The 22078-nt window shown below is 36.8% G+C and overlaps 1 protein-coding gene across 1 annotated transcript in view; it reads right to left on the bottom strand.

Annotated features, from left to right (window-relative positions):
- GMDS (GDP-mannose 4,6-dehydratase) overlaps positions 1–22078 on the bottom strand; it is a 409845-nt gene that overhangs the window by 316327 nt on the left and 71440 nt on the right. Inside the window, exon 4 of the mRNA XM_071553354.1 lies at positions 18489–18598. Within this exon, the coding sequence (XP_071409455.1) occupies positions 18489–18598 (110 nt within the window). The remainder of the gene's footprint in view (positions 1–18488; positions 18599–22078) is intronic.

Below are 22078 nucleotides of genomic sequence, written 5' to 3' on the forward strand. Positions count from 1 at the left end.
TAAATGTTGATGGTTTTCACTATGAAATAAAGCCATTTCTTAAGAGACAGATGGATACTCCACTCTGCATAAATTAGTTTTCAATGAGCTAGCCCAGGGAACAGCAGTGTATTAACTACAGAGATGCTGGAACATGCCTCAGAAGTGTAGGTCTCAGGAGAGAGGATTTGAAAAAAGTTAGACATACAGATTAGAAGAGACCAGGTTCTGGTTTTGAATACTATCATGCATGAAGACACTCCTGAGTAGGGGTAAAAGAGTAGAAAGGTAGTTTGTACCCGCTGTCAGCTGCTCAGTAAAGGTCTTATGTCATTGCAAGTGATGCAGGATGCTGGTTAGTTGGTGGGGAAACAGCCTGAAGACAAGTAAAAAATTTACACTCAACTTTGTTTTCAGCTTTGAGAAATATATTGTAACATTTTTTTTCTTAGATTAAAAATGCTACAATTTATAGGCTAAGAATGAAGAGCCCTGAGCCAGGGGGCAAAGCAATTCTAAATGCAGTGCAGTAGGCCTTCCCACTTACAAATTTTAAAATCAAGTTAAAGACAAAACAAATGTTAAAGACAAAACAAGAATATTAACTTTACATACAGCTTCTTATTAAAAAAGAGAAAAAATAAAATAAACAAAACCAACCAACCAACCAAAAAACCCCCAAACCCAAAAAAACCCATCAAGAGAAAAATACTATTCCTGTATCACTCCACAGGAGGTTATTGTTTCTGTTCATGTTTGTTTTAAATCAAAAGCCTAAATCATAGTAGGATTGCAGCAAGCAGGGTGTGGTAAAAGCTGTAGAAGAAGCTGAAGCAACAGTTTGCTGAGGTACCAACACCAGTTGTTTAGCACACACATTTCTGCATGCTTGGGATCTACCTCTCCTGAGCAACACCTGAGAACCATATTAAAAAAAAAAATCCATAGTCTCCTGTGACACTAACCATGCATGCTAAAAGAAAAGATTCCTCTGTGACACTTACAGTATTCAACCACATATGGAGTATTTGAAGATTATCGTACTTATTGTGGAGGGGTTGGACTACATGACCTTTAAAGGTGCATTTCAACCCAAACTACTCTAATTCTATGACTTAATATATAACCATCAGCATCTTCATTGCTTTGTTTCTCTGCCCATTTCTACATGCATACATATATGACTGAATATTCCTGGCCAGAGGATTACATGAGCCTACAGCTAATTTTAATTAGGTTTGACAGAGACTTACATACTTTTCTTTTAAAAGTTAATTTATTTCAGAAATTTGGTTCCTAAAGTTGCCTGGAGAATATTCTCCCTGGAATGAATACCATAGCCTAGGATCTGTCTCTTCCTGAGCACTGTCCCTCTACACTGATGATCTATGGGCATACAGCTGCCATGGAGTTCATCTGGTGAAAGGTGAGGTTCACATCTCCAGCTCCTGGGATGAAGCCCAGATATGCCTTTAGCAAACACGACAAATATTCTCAGAGTTGACTTGGCACAAAAAGGAATATCCAGCTCTTCACACAATAGTGAAAATTAAGTCAGCTTCAGCTTTTGCATACTCCATGGCTGTGTAGTTATGAGTTGAGGTCACAAGTCACTCTAAGAGCCTGTGACATGCTGAACAATTTTGTGATTAAATAAATATTTTTTTAAACAGTCCAACAGAGGACAAATATCCCGGAAAAGTATTTTCCATTCTCCATCATCTTTTTACTATACTGCTTCTGCCAACTTCTTTATGTGGAAGCTGATTTTGAGTAGACATAAACCTGCTGTACAGTGCTGTTGATATTTGCCCACTTTATGTGGTAGGGCTTTTGCTGGGAGGTTGTGTTGTTGGTTTGGTTGGGTTTCTTTTTTTTCTTTTTTCCCTTTTTTTTTTTGCCATGTGGGCTAATATTTTTATCTGTATTATCTCACTGGTCTGCAACCTATACTCAGATGGTTGCCAAATGACAAAAACAGGAGGGCTCTACATCTAAATACATATAGCAGTTAAAATACTGCTTAGTTTTCAAAAAGACTGACACAAAACAAAGAGTCTTCACTGACATTTAAAACCACCTTGTTGGCAACACAATTATTTAGTGATTATGCATACCAAGGAAAAGGTATAGTAGGATGTTGACAGGGGTTTAGTGTATGAAACCACCACTCAGAAAGCATCATCAATATGCCAAGTCTTGTTTTGATGCTTGCAGGGCATTTATTATTTTTTATTTTAAAATAGGTAAGATTCAGATACCCACTTTTAGTCCTAAAAGTGAGATAAGGGAACCTTATTCTAACTTGTTCTGAGAACAAGTTGTATGTGGAACATCAATTTCTCTGTTAAAGTAAAATCATGTGCCTTTGTCAGATGGTACAGTCACAGAATGGGTCACGTTGGAAGGGACCTTATAGGTCATCTAGTTCGAACCCCCCACTATAGGCAGTGATAACGATGATGATCTTTTCCAAATTTCATCCTACTAGTATCATGTTGTTTAACGTGAAAATAGGTGGCATTTCTCCCATGTCTATACAATATTCCCCTTCCCACTAAGGAATTCAGACCTGCAAAACTATCCAGAAGCAAGAGAAGGCTGCTACAGATCATTGAGCTTTCAGTATCTGTATATTTTGTATTTTCACATCTTATTATTGTTGTAGATAGTTCTACCCGTTAGCTCCCCTGGGAAAAGGTTTGGCCTATTTTTCAAGAGCAACTTGAAGATTAGGAGGTGGGAACAGATGGTTTTAATCAAAGTCTTTTAAATCAGTTCCAAAGTGTAATATTTTCACATACTCCCCATGCTTACCACCCATCTGAAAAAATCAAAAGAACAAAAATCAAAAAGTGACAGAAAAGGAGAAAAAAAGATGAAACAGACTAATTTATTCAGTCTGGCTTTTGTACTTTAACTTGGTAAGTTTTAGTAAGTAATAAAACACCCAATCTACTACACTTGTACTATTATCATTACGTTTAGCACATGACATGACAAATACTTGGAATCTTTAGCATTATTAATATGCAGAAAATACCTTTGATGATATTCCAAGTAATTAATCTGTGCCACACATTGCAACTAAGTGTTGTAACAATGCAGTTGAACATGCATGAAATGTGATATCTAATAATAACAATTTAATAAACAGTTAACAGAACACTCTCTTCTATTATGCTCTCTTGATAATTTCACATGTCTTTTGTATAACAGTTTCTCACACAGGGCTATAAAGAAACAAACCAGGGAAAAGAAAACACATAAAAATAAGGAGATAAGATACATCTGATTAATAGTCAAAAATAACAGTGCAGATAGTGTAGCCTTCAGATTTCATTGCCTGTTAGGCAAGCAATTTTTCATTTTAAACACAGAATTTTAAAAACAATTACTGCATGTTTCCATATCAGGATAAACAGAGTAATGAGAACCCTGTGCAAGAACTACCATTTTATGAAGATCTTTAAATCACAGTCATCAACAAAAATAACTATTTACCTATTGCCCTCTAATTTTCAATCACAGTTTCTAAAGCAAAGGTTTTTAAAACTAGCTGTAGTTATGTCAGGATGGTCAAATAAAGTACTACATGTACTAATAAGAATTTCTGTAAAGGAAAGAAAGTGTGGACAGGCAACCGTAAACTGGGGGGTGGGGTGGGGGGGAATCTAAACAGTTAAGTTTCCCCTTATTTATAGGTTATGCTTACAAAAAAAAAAATCTGTGTTTAAGTTTTTAAAATGAATCCACTAGCACTTATAGCAAACATTTTTAACTGCAATTTTATAACTTACTGATAAAAGTGATATCTTAAATGAAGAAATCTAATTTAGCAAGTGAGTAGAAAGTTTCTAATTTTACGCAACTCTAATCAGGTTGCATAGATTGCTCGTTGTAGACTAAAAGCTAAAGAAAAAAAATGTTTGCACTAATTCATAAAGATCAAGAACCTACATGAACCACCACCAATGCTGTGAAAACACCAGTCTAATTAAAGCCAAGAAAAACTCAGCTTATGAAGCTTGGTCTGAAGTAAGGTGCTTAACTCTGTATTGGTAGAAGTGAACCAAATATATATTTCCATTTAACTGCTCCATTTAAACTATGGTCTGACATTACAGTATGATACTGCCATCCAGAAGAGAGATGTTATAACCACAGCAGAACCCACTTAGTGTTTAGAAGACGAACGAAGAAGTATCCTCTGTGCTGGAGGTCTTGCCATATACTCACTACAGCAGGTAAAGATGAACACACAAATGAACTGAGGGGCACCGAAGCAAAGGTCTAGTAACAGCCAAGTTTATGCACATCCATGTGGGATGTTCTTTTAAAACTCAGAGGTGTATGAATGACAGCTACTTCAAAAAGTGTAAAAATTCTTTGTGACTTTTTATTAATAACATTTTATGACACTATGGAAAAAGTTCCTCTTCAAATATTAAAGAGTGTTCATCTTTCCACAACCCACATAAAACAAAAAGTGCCTACGTAAAAAAAAAATTGAAAAAAAAATCCAGCCATAAATTAAATTTTAAGCTACAGTTAATTAAAGCTCAATTGCTTCCTTGCTGTCAAATGTAATTACATTTTCAATACATTGTGCTTGCTGTCTTTAAATCTTCAAATTATTTACACTCCATGGCATTCGAAAGCCACATTTCACTTTGTTAACTGTGCAGTTTGTGGACATGTTAACATCTAACAGTAAATATGCATATGTAACATGTCATTAAGAAAGACATCCCTCCTATAAAAGTATTAACATTTGCTTACAAAACCAAGTCAACTTTAATCTATACTTGCTGACAGAGAGGATAATATATTGCAGGCAACTCTGTTTTATCTACAGGTCTCACCATATTAAACTTCCTTTTGCTTCCCCTCCCCCCTACTATTTTGTTTTGTTTTAAAGCAAACCAGTCATGGATTAAAAATATTTCAGCTTTATTAAGGAAATCACTTAATCAATGGAAAAATTGCCCTGTGAATGAGGACAGGTTTTCACACTAGATAGTGTTACATGGATTTTTCAACCATTAAATTGCAACACTATTACTTTTCCTAGATTACTAAGTCTATACTCATACTATCATAAATAACTTCTATTGATCATTATTGGGAAATTTTTTCTTCAAAATGAATTGATGCTAATCATCAGATTTTCAATTATTTATATTAAGTTAAAGCATTGAAGAGAAAGTTTAAATCATTTGCTTTATTTATTTAGTATAAATGAAGAATACACTACACTAATATTTATAGAGGAATTCTAGTTCAGTACCTTAACCACAAATGTAAGGCAAGGAATTACAAGGAATAAACTACTTATACAATTTAAACATGGTTAACAGTATGTGATTTTTCAAAAACTATCCCAAGTTTGTCTTTAACTGACCTGTATGACATTCTTTTAAATCTTTATTAGAATCCAGTGTTTACAGTATAATTTTCTAATGCATATTTCTAATCACTATATGCTATTTAATAAAAAAATGCAGCAACAAATATAGTAGCACTATAAAACGCAACTACTCACTGGAATTTGCAAAGATCAATAATGATATATCTCAATGTGACAAAGTGAAAATGCGCAACGCCTGGAAATACTGATAGCTGAACAAAATCAAAGGATTAGACAAAACTTGCAAGCATGAAATACTCGCAAGGACTATAAAGAATCTCCGCCAGTGACGTGAGTGGCCCTCGGATCACACCTCATGACAAGTCAGTCCCATTCTCTTGTATTAAAAGTATTGCAACCAACTTCAGGAACAACTAGTACATGAAAAAAACCCACCCTGAAGTGTTTTACAGAATTTTTTGAATAGTAGTTTTAAAAATTATTCTCCTTTATCAGCTATTTACATACTGATTTGTTTCAATTAAGTTGTAACTTCTGAAATCTGCACAAAGAACTAAGTAACATTTTATTTCAGATGAAACTTGCAATGACTGCTATTATAAGTTTAGACATGGAAGAGATTACAGTATAGATTAGTATCATAAATAATTAGCATTTTACATTATCCTTTACTCAGTGCAAATTTAAATCTACTTTTTCAGAGGAATTGACATCTTACATAATGTGGGTTTAGTAAAGTAACTGAACCTTTTACTAGTTCCAAAGACTCAGGTATGCTGAATGTATGCAATGTTTCCAGGAGCATTTCTTAGAGCTTTGCAATTAAATTTTACTACCCAGCTAACTAAATACATAGGCTACATATGCCCTGTAATTAAAATACATCATTTCTGGAGGATGTTCTTTGACACAGTGGAGTTTTAGAAACAAGTCAAAGAAAAAAATATTACACCAATATAAAATTAGAAAAGCTCCACAGAACTCACAGCTTGTTACACAAACACACACACAGAGCTTAAAAAAATTCAAGAATATTAAGCATATTAAAATCTTTAAAGCAAGGCTTAAAACTTCTAGCATCCTTTAATTTGTTTTTACATCCGTGTTTGATGCTGTAGGCTTTGTTCTGATGCTATGCCAGTGCAATTGCATCACCGTGAAGCAACATTATGCAAGAATGTCTGGTTAAAATTAAAATGCTATTTCTCAGCATCACATACTTACAGGAAAAATGCAGTTCAGGCATTCACAATGTAATTATGCAAGCCAATATATTTGGTAAATACTTAATGAAAAAATAGAGTAATGGGAAGCCAGTATGGACAGCTGCACAGGATGATAAATCACCAGGCTACTCCTCCTGTTGCTCTAACTACTCTTTTGGGGTACAAGTCTATCCCCAAACATACTTGATACAGGTCCACTTTGAAAAAGTCAAAGCAATAAAAACTAATAAAAGTTGAGGAGTTCTTAATGTAATGGCAGACAGTATTGATTTTTTTTTATTAAGTTTTTCCCAAATAATCAGCTGTTATGTAAAACATACCTAACCTCAGCAAAACAAGTTGCATGTTAGAGCACAAACACTGATAAAGATGTTCTCTGTCTCCAGACCTGAGTGTTTCATACCAGCAGGGAATGTTCCCATGTTACAGCCCTTCACTGCCTCTGAAGAGAAGCAAGAAATTTCCTGAATAATTGTTTTCTGCCTGCTAAAATGTGACACAGCATCATCACGAGAAGATTAAACTGCAGCAAACCTATTTAAACCAATCTGATTCCTAATTCAAACAAATTATCAATAAATAGCAGATGGACACTGTTTACAAAGTAAACAATCATCTAATTCACAGGAGACACTCAATTAAAATACAATATTCTATACAGATTCTCTCAAAATCACTGCTATAACAAGAAAAATGAACACAACATCAGGAGATCTAAAACATCCCAAAATGAAAACTTACATTGATATATTTTTGAATATGGGAAAGTTAAATAACTGTCTATTCCTAACATCCCAAAAAAATTTATTGACACTAATGAAGTAGCCAAAAAAAGTCTCATTAAGTTTCATCTTCAATTTATAAAATGTTCAAGTTAAAATAGAAACTTGTGTCCATGGACTATGGTAACAGTGGAATTACTCCCTGTTCTCTCACTCCTGGCCACACAACCATTCTAAATCATAGGTTTTGTGAGGTTAAAGTGTGCACGTCTCACTGCAACAGCTCTTTATCAGAAGCGTTTTGTGTTCTTCAAGTTCTTTCAGTGCTGTTTTACACACACTAAGAAAACGAGAAAAAAAATATTAAACTACAGAAAACACTTTATTTCTCTTGTTTTGCACGCCTGTAAAACATACAGAAGCTTTAAGACATACAGCAGTTCATTCCTTGCACAGATGAGGAAGTCGAGAGGATATACATACATTTTTAAAGCGGCATAAACCACAAAGCCAAACTTAGAGAGAACAAAGAATAAATCTAGTGTTACTCAGCAAGAAGACCAGAAACCTGCACGCACACACTCCCCGACAGTTCTAATGAAACATAAGGGGAAAAAAGAAATACTGCTTTGTTATGCAAATACACCATTTCAAAATTGAGAAAATTAAATGATGTCATTCAAGCTAATATCCTTCCCTCAATGGAAAAGAGGCAAGAGGCAACAACAACAAGAAGAACCCTCCCTCCCCAGAAACCCCCTTGCAAACATTTCTGTGAGGTTTGGCTTCAATAGCAGTCTGCAGCATTTAGCCTCAAGAAGAATTACCGAGCGAGTTTTGGAACTGCTTATTTTAAGAAGTTTGCATTTGTTCTGCCAAGCTAATTTATCTGGACAATCAGTGAAATGCATGGATTATTGCGTAGTCACAGATTTTTCATAGCTTCCATTTCAAGCGTTTAGAACAGCAACTTGGTAAATGGTTTGTAAAAATATAAAAACACAACTATGTTATTTCTTCCAAGAATTTAATATGCCTCCACGGAAGCATGTTCAGAGGCACAGTAAAAAAACTAATCTAATACTTAGCAAAAGAAAAAAATGTATTGAAATAGCTTCATATTATTATACATCTACAAAATCACATGCATTTCTTTCATTTAATAGCAGCGCTTTACCAGTCTTCAAATGGCAGATACTGAATATAATTGGTATATCTAGATTTTTTCTTAAAACTGCCACTTTATAACATGAAATAGTAAATAAATAAATAAATAAATAAACCAAAACATGCAGACACATTCATCCTTGTGCATGCTATTACATTTCCACAGTGTGATGAACGGTACTGACAATCCTCCACACTCTTGAAGACTTGTGTTCCAATCTTAGTAAACTGTAGCAGCCAGCACCAGTTGCAGCACTTCAAAGTGAATCATACATGCTTTTCTTTAAATCTCTAAGAAATAAATTACATGGTGGTTTGAGTTTCTTACTAGCTTGATGAAGAGGGTGGATGGACCACTAAAATATCAAATCTGAGAAAAAGAAACATTTGTTGTTACCAAAACAGAAACCTGCCAGGTATTGCCAAGTTGCTACAATAACTTTTCAGGCAGCCAGGTTAAAAAGCATGTTTACAGAAAGCAAACCCTCAATGAGGTCTATCATAAATATAAACAGTAAAGCTAATGCTCAGCCAATATGGTTACACTCAGGGCTGTAAGAGAAATAAAATATATTGTTAAAAAGATCTCAACCTACATTGATTTTTCCAGCTATGTCGAAATTTCTAGACTAGTCACACTATACAGTTAATAATAATTTCTTCACTCCTTCTCTATTTTTCTGCTACAATATCTTAAAATCCAAGAACTTGAGCAATCCTTGACATCAAAGCCTTCAATTCCACCTTTTATTTTGGGATCGTCCTACTAGAAAATTTTAGATGCAGATGAGCATACAACAAAATATGTAAATGTCTACGATGACTGCAGCTATTTTACAGCCATTAATTTTGTACTTAGTAAATACTAAGCCAAACCCTATACTAATTTTATTAATCAAATTCTAGAGACAGATCTACAGCTTGACCCATTTTAATAGCAAATCTAATTTTGGGGATCAGAGCAGAACAGACTGCAGCTCTTTTTCTAAAAATGCTGACATTTAAGTAAACCTTACCAAAGAATGCTTGCCTGATTGAGGATTGACATTTCCTTTCTCTAACTCGCTTAACTGAAAAATAGGCTTTCTGGCCAACTCCTACAGTACCCCAAGGCAGCTGTATATCACTTTCAGTTGCAACTTGTGAATACTTTCTTTTTCTTTCTGTCTCTTTATTTTGACATGCATATTATGTTAGCTGATTTCAATCATGTTGCATGAGTGGATGACATACCTTAAAAGATTAAGTTTTGCCACCTGGGACTACTCCAGAAATTCAGTACTTTATAGCATCTCATACCCTTCTTCAGCCTCTATGCGCCTGTATTATCAATAGTAGCTTTCTTTCCTATTTTATGCCTAACGACAAGTCTTTCAAGGCTGCAGTTGATGCAAGTCAGCTTGAAGTGTCATTCCCCCCTCGTTCCCATTACAGGATGGAGCTGCTCCATTGTGTACAACGCTCTGCTGCCATCTATTTGACATAAGAAATACAGCGCTGCGAACACTGCAGCTGGTTTTGCCTTCTCTTTTCCCCAGGTTTCACTCCCCCTGCAGCAGTTGTTAGAAGAAAACTCTCAGAGAAGTTTTTGTCACTCCTCTCTGCTCATGCCCAGAAGCAGAAACCACTTCAGCAATTACTTTTGCTCTAAAAAAGTAGCTACAATTACAGCAGAGATTTGATTATTGCCAACAAAAGTAGAATTATATGATAAACTTCTCTTCTTTAAAAAGGGGATCCAATTTAAACAACCTTCTTCCATTTACAGACCAGCTCTAAAGAATGCTTTAAAGCAATTATTTTAAAAGTTGTGATTTAATTATGTAGCAACAGAGCTCATCAAAGGTGTGATTTCAACAGGTATCTAGGACTAACTGGGGCCATGACACCGAACGAGCACGGATTCACCGGCTGTCCCCCTTCACTACAAAACACTGAAGATTTAGAAGTCAGTTAGGAAGTACCATCACAGAGCCTTCACATAGAAACCACACACAAAGCAGGAGATGAAGGAGGCGGTACTTTATCCGTCATCAGGGTCACAAAGATAAACACCACTTCATTCATCACAGCGTTCAGCCTGCTTTGTATGTGACTGCACAACACAGGAACAGCAACTGAAGAAAGGCCCTAGCTTGCATTTGTAAAACATCATGCAAGAGACACCCACTGAAGTTGCAAAAACCTCTAAAGGAATCTATAATCTCCCAGATTCTTGACAGTATACATTCTGTTCTTTAATTACTAAGCCATATGGAAAAGTTCTGTTTCAGGGCTCAGTCTGGTCCTTTTCATGTCTCTGATTAAGTACTCCTTTTTTTTTTTTTTTTACATGGCGCATTCCTAATACATTTAAATAATGTGTCATAGAAAATGTGCTTCAGTATTTATGCTAGAATTGATCCATAAGAAAAAAGAGCAAAATGAAAGACTAAATAAAAGCAAAAACATAGCACACAAACTATAAATAAGGTGATTGTGATCCAAAAAGCACATGAATTCTTGTGTCTTTTTCTATAGAAGGGGAAAGAATGCTCTAGCTCACGGCAAGAGTAGGGAGAAAAGTAGGGGCTTTGCTGAGGGAGGAAAGGGGCAGGTAAGAAGAAAATGAGAGTTATGCAATAGGAGGGCACAGAGGCAATACCAGACTGCAGCAGAAGTCATAAGAGTTCTTCTGTAGTATTAAAATATACCCATAAACATAATGCCTTTATTTTTTCATTCATATTGACATAAATAGTACCTGGTTTGGGAAGCAATTTGTTAATGCATATACTTGCTAATAAATACTAGTACCACTGAGCACATTATTCCATTGTTCCTTTTATGTATTCATAACATTTGCAGCCATAATACATATAGTTAACTATTAAAGTTAATCTGTTTAATAAAATTAATAGTTGCAGTAAGTTTCTTACTACCACTTGCTTTTAAATCTATTAAGTCTGACAATACAAGCTGCAATTACAAAGATTGTATAAAGTTGCCATAAATATTTAGTGGACCAAGTGAAGACATATATAATTCCAATTGCTAGCTATTACTGAAATTATCTTTCCTTTAAGGCCACACAGAATCTGTTTGAACAGGTACTGCACATTATTTATAAAAAGTTGCCCAGAATAATTCAAATTCACTTACCTAAAACATGATTGCTTAAAAATAATTGTATTGCTTTAAGAGTTTAAGCTACACACATCAGAACACACATCAGCATTTGAAGAAAATCACTTGAGAGGTTTATTCTGCCCTCTGGTGCACTCCCTCCCACAACGACACAGCATTCTTCACAAAACCCAGGAAAGCATCCAAACAACTTGAACAATCTGAAGTTAAAGCAGTTAAAGGATGTGATGAACTCCATTGAGACAATTCAGCACCTTCCAAGATCATACCCTACGTAATACCAGCACGAGCAAAAGCAGTAAAACATTCTACAGGACACAAGGCAGCCCAGCTGATTTTTATTCCTTGGTATTTACAGCAGAGAGCCTAATTGACCCTGGCTAAGGACCAAGACCCCAACATCTAAAGCCCTGCGCAAACACATAACAATTTTGAATGAGGTTGTGTTCACAAGGCTGGTGTTATGGGCTGCCACCACCAGTCAACAGATGACAGGAGATGTATGGCCAGATTTCGCAAACGAAGATTTGAGAAGGGCTCTCCTCACGTGCCCTTCCAGCCTGCGCAGTGGATTTTTTAGGTGAGGCACAGCGTGTGCAGAACTGGCCCCACCGTTTAAGTTCTAAGGTCCATTTGCCACAGCCGAGCGAGCTTGGACAGTGACAGTGAAGTCCTCGGGACTGTCACAGCACCTGGTACTAACCGGGGCTGACCCTGCTGAGCATCCAAGATCTGATGGGATGGGATGGCAGGGAGGCATTGAACTGCCAGGGGATGGTCCCCACTGAGACTCCAACTCAGGTCCTTGGGATTCAGAGTCCAGAGTGCTCTCCTTTACACCACGGGTCTGCCCCGACAGGACATAGACAGTTACCAAAACATGCCACAGAACATGATACCACATGCCCACACAGGGGTCCTACACTAATCACAGGTACCCTAAGGCACTAGGCTCTATATTTATAGTTTTATACCATAAATCAGGTTTGAAACTCAATTTTTTGCTAACAAATTGAACAGCCACACATACTAAATTAGAAGTAATTTGATATCATATTGAGACAATAAAATATTCTATAAAGTGTAGCTATAAAATTCTCTAATGACATAAAACTAATGCCTGTTATGCTTATTTTTCCCTGTGAATAAGTCTTACTACATCTCTACTGAGTATTGCTAACAATTCTTTAAAATTAACTAGACTAGATCTTGTTACACTGAACAGCCAAAATGCCTGTTCTATAAAACACACCCAAAAATCCATTCATTTTCTCAGAAGCTGTGAGCTTCTGCTACATTCATAAGAACCTCAAAACTTATGCAATAACAGCACACTGAATGATAAGAACTATGACGGGCCGTACATAAAACACTTATTATGCAAGCTGCAGTAAGCAATTCTAAGTCTTGTTAGTAACGCAACATGAGCAAAGCTTTACAATTAATTCCTTCAATTATTTAGCCTACAGTTTCATGAAAGCAGTACTGTATTAAATAATAAGGAAAGAAAAATTAAGAAAATACCAATGCACAAAAACAACAAACCCAAATTTTTGCCATGAGAAGGCTTTGCAGGATCAGAACCAAATTGGGCAAGTACAGTTAGCATATAAAAACAAAAGTAGCATAATTAAGATTACTGATTGGTATTTCTGTGTGACAAAAAAGTCCACCTTATAAATTAGAGGTGAGCATTCCTGTTTAACATGTGGCCTACAATACGAAAACACATCTCCAGTGCAAAAGAATCAGAGATAATTCATCAAATAGACAATGACAGCTATCACTAGAAGCTATTTTGCCTCATTGTCACTGAGATACCTAAAGCAAAGCAAAACCAAACCGAAGGGTTTTCAACATAAGGAGCTTAATAGAGAGCTCCTTTGTAAGGAGGGCACATTCCCCAGCCTGGTCATTGAGGGCAGACACTGAAAGGATCCCAGAACTCAGCAATCAGGACACTTCAGTACTGAGTTCTGACTTAGTTCCATGCTAGACTATTTAGTGCCTTGACTCTCCTCATAGCTGAGTGAGTACTCACTGTATGTGTGCAGTGGAAGTACTTTGTTCACATGAAATTGCCTCAGAGTGACACCATCCTCTCCTACACAGACTTTTTTATAGATGATTTTCAGCTATACCAACTGCATGGATAAAAAGGGGATGAGAGAAGAGGACTGTCCCTATACTCTAACTGATAAAACCTACAGGAGAATGTCAGCAATAGATATTTCTAATTATTTGCTTTACTTTACTTCTAAACAGAAGGATTCCAGCTTCCATGACATGTCCCAACCACCGCCTTCTTCACCATAAAGTTGCACAGCACCATCTCCCTCCCAGCAACAGCTCTCAATCACAGTTACAACTGCAGGAAAAAGCATCCCATAAAAGACTATGGTAAGAAATGAAAAAGATCTGTTTCCCAGAGTGTTCATATTCCTCAGACCACAAGGAGTCCAGGAATGCAAACAGGCTTTACAATGTGATATAAGAGTAGGTCAGGCTTTCTTCAGATAATGGAAGAAATCATATTCACACATCCTGGTCCTCATGGGTGACTATCACCATCCTAGTATCTGTTGTGGGGGCAACATGTGCAACCTAAAATGTTCTGGAGGGCACTGATAGCCTCCTGACATGGGTGACTGAACAGCTCTCTCAAAGGGAAATGCTATGAACAGCTGATTCTTGCAGTCACGGAAGAACTGGTCAGGGCAGTCTCAGCCCACAAAGGACTGAAGGATTGGAGCATCTGTCATATGAGGAGAGGCTGAAAGAACTGGGATTGTTTAGCCTGAAGAAGACTCAGAGGGTGATCTGGCTGATGTGTCACCTGATGAGTGGAGTGGGAAAGGATGACTGAGACAGTTGTATACAGTGACAGCAATTGCCACAAACTGAAATACAGCAAATGCCATTGATAAATATAAAAAAAATTTGTGGTGCTTGTGTTTGTTTTGGGGTTTTTTTGTTTTTTTTTTTTTTTTTTTTTTTACTGTAAGGGTGATGGAACTGCACAGGTGAGGAAACAGGTTGCTCAAGGGGTCTCCATCCTTCTTAAAACTTGACTGGACAAGGTCCTTTGCTACAGGTACAGAAAAATCAAAGGTGAGCAATTCAGACCTATATAAGTCCCTGTGAGACTGAAAGCAGGTAAGAATAAACAAAGTCGCAGATGCTGTTGTCTGGTGGAGGAGAAATCACTCCCTGGGAGTTCTTAGCGACTCCCTGGAGATTTCTCATGAGAACTCCTCAGGTGTCCCACAAGACTCCAGAGGTGCACCCAAAAACATCTAGGACGAGTTCATATAAACATTGGACTTGTGAAATATGGATTTTAACCAATTAAAAGTTGTGGCCTGATGGTGTGAGGTTCAATTTAGACAACAGAATGCAGCTTAAACCCTATATAAACCATGTGCTATGTGTAATAAGATGTCTTCACCATAAACCTCACAGGTTTGTCAGGTGAAGTCCTTTCCTCCATGTTATGTATTGTTTACTTTACTTTGCAACCTGCTCTAGATGACTCTACTTTGAGTAATGGGGTTGGACTAGACAGTCTTCAGAGGCTCCTTCCAATGTTGAACCATTCTGTGACTCTGTAAGAGTATATGATGTAAACTTCTGCTTGTGTACTTCAAGTTTCCTCTTCCTTTAGACATCCCACTTTCCCACCAACCAGCATGCAAGCTCTGACTTCAGGATGCAGTAAGAGACATGGGTGAGCACAGGCTTTTGCATAAGCTGGAATTTTCTTCCTTGAACTCTGAAGACCTATGCACTACACACAAATTGGATTAGGTATTTAATACATGACTACTAGGAAAGCAATAGCCATAAAACCAGAGCCATTTCTTCAGTCCTACATTTAACTGCTCAGGTACCTCAAAAAAGTTTCAAGTGCTGAAAAGAAGTTATCTTTTACTAGAGTTACACTGCCTTTTGGATTCAGAAATTTGTCAAATAATATTTGCCAGGTCTACTAGTTCAATACAACTCAAAACAAAATCTTACAGCCCAGTCAAATACTGATGAGATCACCTGTCCTTCAGGAAAAAATAGCTACCACTTTATATCTCGTGTGTGCCTCCTCTGAAACCTGTGCAAGAAGAGACATTTACAGAATTTTAGAGAACCTACCATTTGGATAATTGATTTTCAAGACATTCAAAAGACAAAGGGATATGAGTACAGAGTTATGGATAATAGAATTTGGATTAAGCCACCTGCATGCTGCCATACGCAATAACAGACTATTATTTAGAATTAATATACTGTAAACAATCACTCCCATGAAACCAAATTAAATGAAAACAAATCATGGTCAGCACACCAGATTCCCAAAGAATAAAATTCAAAGCAAAAGGTCATATAAAGACTGGATAGAGAAAATGAGGCTGAACTGTTTATTTAGTAACTATGAAGTGAATGTGCCACTGTTTTCTGAACACCCAATGGCAAAGACACGGTGCAGAGAGCTAATCCCTGTTTCTCACCAAAACAGACAGGAATGTACACTGGATAATTTGTTCCTACTGATGATATCATTCTGTTAAGTTTACTGTTTTTAATAAGGAACAAGTTTCAGTCTTCTCTCACTTTCTCCCATGTACAAGATCAGATCAGCCTCCCAGTGACCTACTTTATGAGTCACAGTCCTCCCTATTTATGATTCAGAAAAACGTCTTCTCTGACAGTATTTCCCAGACTGCTGTGGGTTCATTCCAAGAACCAATTTCATCTTCATTGGTTTCCTACAGGAAACCAGACCAGCTTCCTATGATTTTATTTTCCTTCATTTCAGCATGGCTCACATAAACTAACTGGAAGTGAGAGTGATAGAAAACTTTCTTCGGCATAAACACAAGCCAACATAAACACCACCAAAAAAATACTGAAGACGTCACTGGCTCAAAGTCACCAGAATATGAAACTAGCTAAGTTTAGAAGTTCTTCTCCCTCCTTCTCCAAACATGATGCACACCGGCAAACCCAGTAAGTTTATATAACCAAAGTTTAATGGTAAGAGCTGTTCAGGTCTCTGGTGAAGACATTCACTCAGTCAGATGGCCAAGTTCCACTCCCTCTTTCAACACTAGGGATTGTTTTAGAACTGTAAGCACTGTTGGACTGTTTTTAAGTCCTACCAATACCACAGTCAAGTCCTCCAATCACCTGAGTCAACGGACTTGGGGTACCTACCTTCTCTCCTCAACTGCAACAGAAGTACTACTGGAGATGCTAGGAACCAAGCACACCTCAAAGAAGTCTTCACGTAGAACAGCTAACTTTGCCTAAGTATAGGCCTGCTGCATTCAGGTGGACTTCTAAGAGAGCCATTTTCACTGTCCTCCAAGACGCATTAGATTTCCAAAAGCTAAGACTCTGTGTCAGATCTGCGTTGGCTCAAAATGTTCATGCAGTGAGATATTTGAGGAATAAACTTTCCTGTATTCCATGGCAGAGTTATGCAAATTATCCACAGCAGCATCAGCATCACCACCCCCTCCCTTTATGCCCCCTCAGTGTTGCAATTGAGCTGTTGGCAGCTGCAGCAGCCACATGGAGATAGTCTGGGACTAGACTGTTAGTACCATGTTAACACCACCTAAGGAAGACAGGTAATGTCCATGGAGATTGCTATATAGCAAATCAGATCAAGAAAAGGAGTGCTGGGAACACCCAGCAAATACCCAGCAGGTTTCACTCTGCAAAGCAGCAGTTCTGTTGCCTTCTGTTGCCCTTGGACTCATACAGCCTTGTTGTTATACTGCTGTACCTGAGCTATGTTCACCACAGAGAAAACTGGATAATTCAATCATGTAAGCAAATTAAAAGCAAAATTATTCTCATTTCACCTCTCTGTTCTGCTTTCTGTGTAGTCAATAACTGCAGTCTTTCAACATAATTTCCTCTTGATGGGTTTCAAGGATGAGAGCAATAGGAACAACAAGCTATTTTTCTGTAGGAAAGCTGACTTACAAAGCTAAAGCCAAAATGATTTTCATGGTGCTTAAATGCTCCTTCACTTCTCAGATCATGAGAAACCAGGGAATATTAACCCTCTAGAATACTTTCATACTGCACACAGTAATGACAGGATACATGAACTACACACAATTTATTTTAATGACAATTTGGTACCTGGCCATCAGCTTCAGTTCGTAATCATGAAGCATGACACAAGTACTTTTCAAGTAAATAGAGGTCACCTGTTAGTAAACTGAGATTTTCTATCATACAGCTTAAGTAAGAAACACTAATTAAAGTTATATCCTCTACTATTCATCTTCTTTTCTTCTAATGCAGCAGTACTTGCCAATGTCAAGTGACTAACAAGCCCTTCTTGTTTCAGTTTCTCTAACTTGAATTTTGCAACCAAACCCCCAAGTGTTATAATAATGCAAGTAGCAGCAGAGCTGTTTTCTCTATTTGTAAGTCAATCTTTCAAAGAATACCTGTACCCTGAAAACTGGTATAGGTGAAGCCCTTCTAGAAGTGACACCCTATGATATATGTATTGATTTTAAACAACACAAATCATGTTGCTTTAGCACTGTTTGGCCTAAGAACACTGCATAACTTGTCCACTAGGACTGATCAGCAGCAAACCCTACAGCAAAAGTTGTTTCACACAGTAATAAAATCAGATTTTTAAACTAGTGCATTTTGTTGACAATGACAATTTAATCTCTATTATTGACATCAATATATACTTAGTAGCAAACTCACACAGTAATTTAGCATTGCAGCTATCTTGATTTAAGGCAGTGTTTACCTACTGAAGTTAGCAGTTGTTAAAATGGCTATAAATGCTGCAGACTAAAATAATCAAGGCAATATACCCCCACCAGCAGCCATTCACAATTCTCAGTGCTAGAGGCTACTCACCTTGACATGGCTCTGAGCTCCCAGGTTGTATATCTCAGAGGGTTTGACTTCATTAATGATCTTCACCAGGCAGGTGCTGTCAGTGAGATCCCCATAGTGCAGCTTCATGTCTTCAGAGTTTAAGAACACAGAGTTAATATACTTTAATCTCAGAACAATATTGCATTCTTGGTCCAAATCCTATTTTAGGTTAAAATATGAGTAAATATTGGGAAAAGTTAAAAGATCACCAGCTGAATGTGATTTTGCTTGGTTTTTCTCCCCTCCTTTAAGCACAAAATACATTTCCCTTAGGAGTAATAAATACCATTTCAGATTCTCTTTTCAATAGTCTGACTAATCTAGCAATATTTATATAATTTGTTTAAAGTGAAAAAACAGTTTACACTTCATTTACCCAGGTTGTATAAATTAGTTCAATGTCATCTACAGAATTCCTTCAAAAGGGCATTTTTTTTTAGTTTGGGCTTCCAATCATTCACTCATAAAGATTTTAATAACTCTTAAGCATACATCAATAGCTTTCTTCTCCTTTCCCAAATGTTGCACATGTTTGAGTTTCTCACCACAAGTAATTTCACAACACAACAAAAGTGCCTAAGGTATCAACCAGATGAACATTTAGATAACATTACAGTACAAGCTGCTGCACTTGTTGCAATTGTTTTTCATTAAAAAAAATACAGATACACACTGTAAAGCAATTCCAGAAGACAATTTAACTGTCAATGTAGTGTGCCTCATGATACCACACACCAGAATTTCCAATGTGGTTAGATACAGCTTCTATTTATCCTGTCCTAACTTCAGTTTCTTTCTGATTTATGGGTAAGAAAGTAGATAAGAGCATGAGATCACCTCCTGCCAAAATTAAAAGAGCAAGTTGCAGTGGTTAATCAAGTTGTCCTTGGTTTCAGACCCTGACCTGTCAAGAAGATATTGCAAAAGTGTAATTCACAGAAACAGTTCTCTTTTTGCTCATATTAAAAAAGGAAAAAATAACCCAAACCACCACACTGCTATTTACATATCTTTCCAACAAAAACTTATTACTATTGATGAACTAGTTGTTTGTGTTTATTTGTCAGATTTTCAGATATTTACAGGTTTTCATTTGATGTTTACGACCTTAATAAATTTATGTTTGCACTGTTCTGTCTCCAGGAAAATGAAGAAATTCATATTTCAGTACCATTTAGAGGTTTTCACATTCAACGATGGTTGCCACTTTTCTGACACTGTACGATCTACAGATATAATCAACTTGAGTATATTTTCTTTTTTTCTTAGTCCTGAAATACCAGGCTTATTAGAAAAGACTATCATAGGAAACCCACAGTACATTTTTTAACTGCTGTAAAGATATTTGAACTTTGTTACTATTTTTGCTGGTTTAGGCTTTTCTTTAATTTTTTAACAGTATAAGGCAGCAAGGAAGTAACAAATCACACATTCTCAGATGTCCAGCCTTGTACATTCCTATATAACAGGTACATGAGGCTCTTCAGGTTGATAAAGTGATACAGCCATAGTATACTCTTGAAATTTGCTTTTACATCCACATTGCTTGAAAAAGACATTTTGAAGAGACTTCAGACCCAGTTGAAGCTGTGGCTAAGGGGTAATGGAATAGTAACACAATTTTTTTGGTTTTACAAAAAGAGATAACTGTGGTTAAATATGAAGGCTCGCAAATAGTTTGTGACCATTCTTGTGCACACATATCAACTCTTCATGATGTGCGCTGCCTTCATTCCTGACACCAGTTCTATGCAGCCTGTGCTGGAACACCACATTTCCACTGGTGTGAAAGTTAATGCTCTCAAGAGGAGTGCTCATTTTGCTCTAAAATAAAGTCTTCAAAGCTTCAATGGCTTTTTTGAAGAGGAGCAGGGTGTAAAGCTTTGTCCATTTTCTAAACCATGGAAAAGAGGTCTTTCAAGAGTAATAGGCTAAGTGGAAAGACTTACTATAAATGGGGCTTATTTGGTGCACAAATTCATAAACACAGGTCAAATGCCAAAACCTCTGGGCTTTAGGGCTATAACCCAATCTAAAAACGTCCTTAGCAAGCAACAGCTGGAGGGCTCACTTCAGGAAACACCTTTTTTTCCTTTCTTGTGCTTCCTGCTTCTTTTTATATGGAAGTTCACTGTCTATGAAGAGCACCATCTTGCGATATGCGATCAATTCCTCATGGGAAGAACACATATAGCAAAGATAAAATTAGGGTTTGCTCACATCAACCACTATTGCTTCTTTGCTTCCTCCAGTACTGCCTGGAACCCCATTGTTTTCAAACTGTTTCCATGGAGCAGCCTTTCCTGACACTCCAAGTCCAATTCCTTCTCCTCCTCCCATTCATATGGCTCCATTCTTCAGTTAAAGGAAAATGAGATAAGAAGTGGGGAAAAAAAATTGTCTGCTTTCTTTTTTTCTTTCTTCCATCCCTTTCCTTAAATGTTGGTGTATTTATTTATCACGATCTACATTGTCTTCTCAAATCACTTTTCTCATTCACAAGATGGTCCTCACAATGAACAGGTTCCTGTTTGATTTCATTTGCTTCATTTTACCTTGTGAGCCAAGAATACAAGTCATGGGAAACAGTTCTTACATTGTTCTTGACAGAAAATCAGGTTTTAGTATTCCTCATGAAGATATTTTATTCGGTTTTACTTCTCTCTTAATCAGATATTTTAAGGATCAATGTACAGCAAGTAGCAACTAATCACAGCCAATACTATGCCAGTCATATCAGAAATGAAGTAATTTTTAAAAAAATTACATACAAAGATAAAGTGAAATCTGTAAGTTTTGCAACTTGATAAAAATAGGTTCTGTAACCATGGTCAAAGACATGATTTATTTACATCATGGAGATATTTAGTGTTAACAATACCTTAAATTAGACTATTTAAGACAGCATTGAGTCTGCACAACTCTACAAAAAACACACATAGCATTGAGAACTACATGCTGGTTAAAGTGCTCAATCCTTCTGCTGAACTGGAGCCATTCAGGGGTTGACCTGCTTCTCATTAAGTGACCAGTTAACCACCCTTGAGGTAAAATATAAAAATAATTTTTTATAATGTGTATACTAAAGGTAATAATTTCAACTTTCCAAATTATCATTGATAACAGAGAATACAGAAAATTTTCAGCAAATTTCCAAGAGCAATGCCTTTTCTTCAGGAAAAGCAGGCAATCACTTCCTTGGGTGCAGAAATTCCTAAGGTCCCAAGATTCATTCTCCCTATCATCAGTAAGAATTTCTCATGTCTTATTCATGCTGTCATACAGGCTGCTTCCAAACCTTCACCTTCATCAGACACTAAGAAGCTCATGAGGAAGCAGAAGTGGAGTGCTTAAGATAACTGCCTCAAAAAAGCACCCGTTTTACTATTCCAGTATCTCAGTGTTTTTAAGCTCACAAAGCTTTTTGCAGGTCCAGCCATTTTCCAACTGCTGCTGCCCAGCTACATGTGAACTCTGGCAGCATTTCTGCACAACAGAAAGTGCTTTCCTGGGACCACTCTTTGTAACTCACACACACAAGAACATCTATATTTCATTCCACATCTTCA

This window comes from Pithys albifrons, chromosome 4 (assembly GCF_047495875.1).
Source record: "Pithys albifrons albifrons isolate INPA30051 chromosome 4, PitAlb_v1, whole genome shotgun sequence".
NCBI lineage: Eukaryota > Metazoa > Chordata > Aves > Passeriformes > Thamnophilidae > Pithys > Pithys albifrons.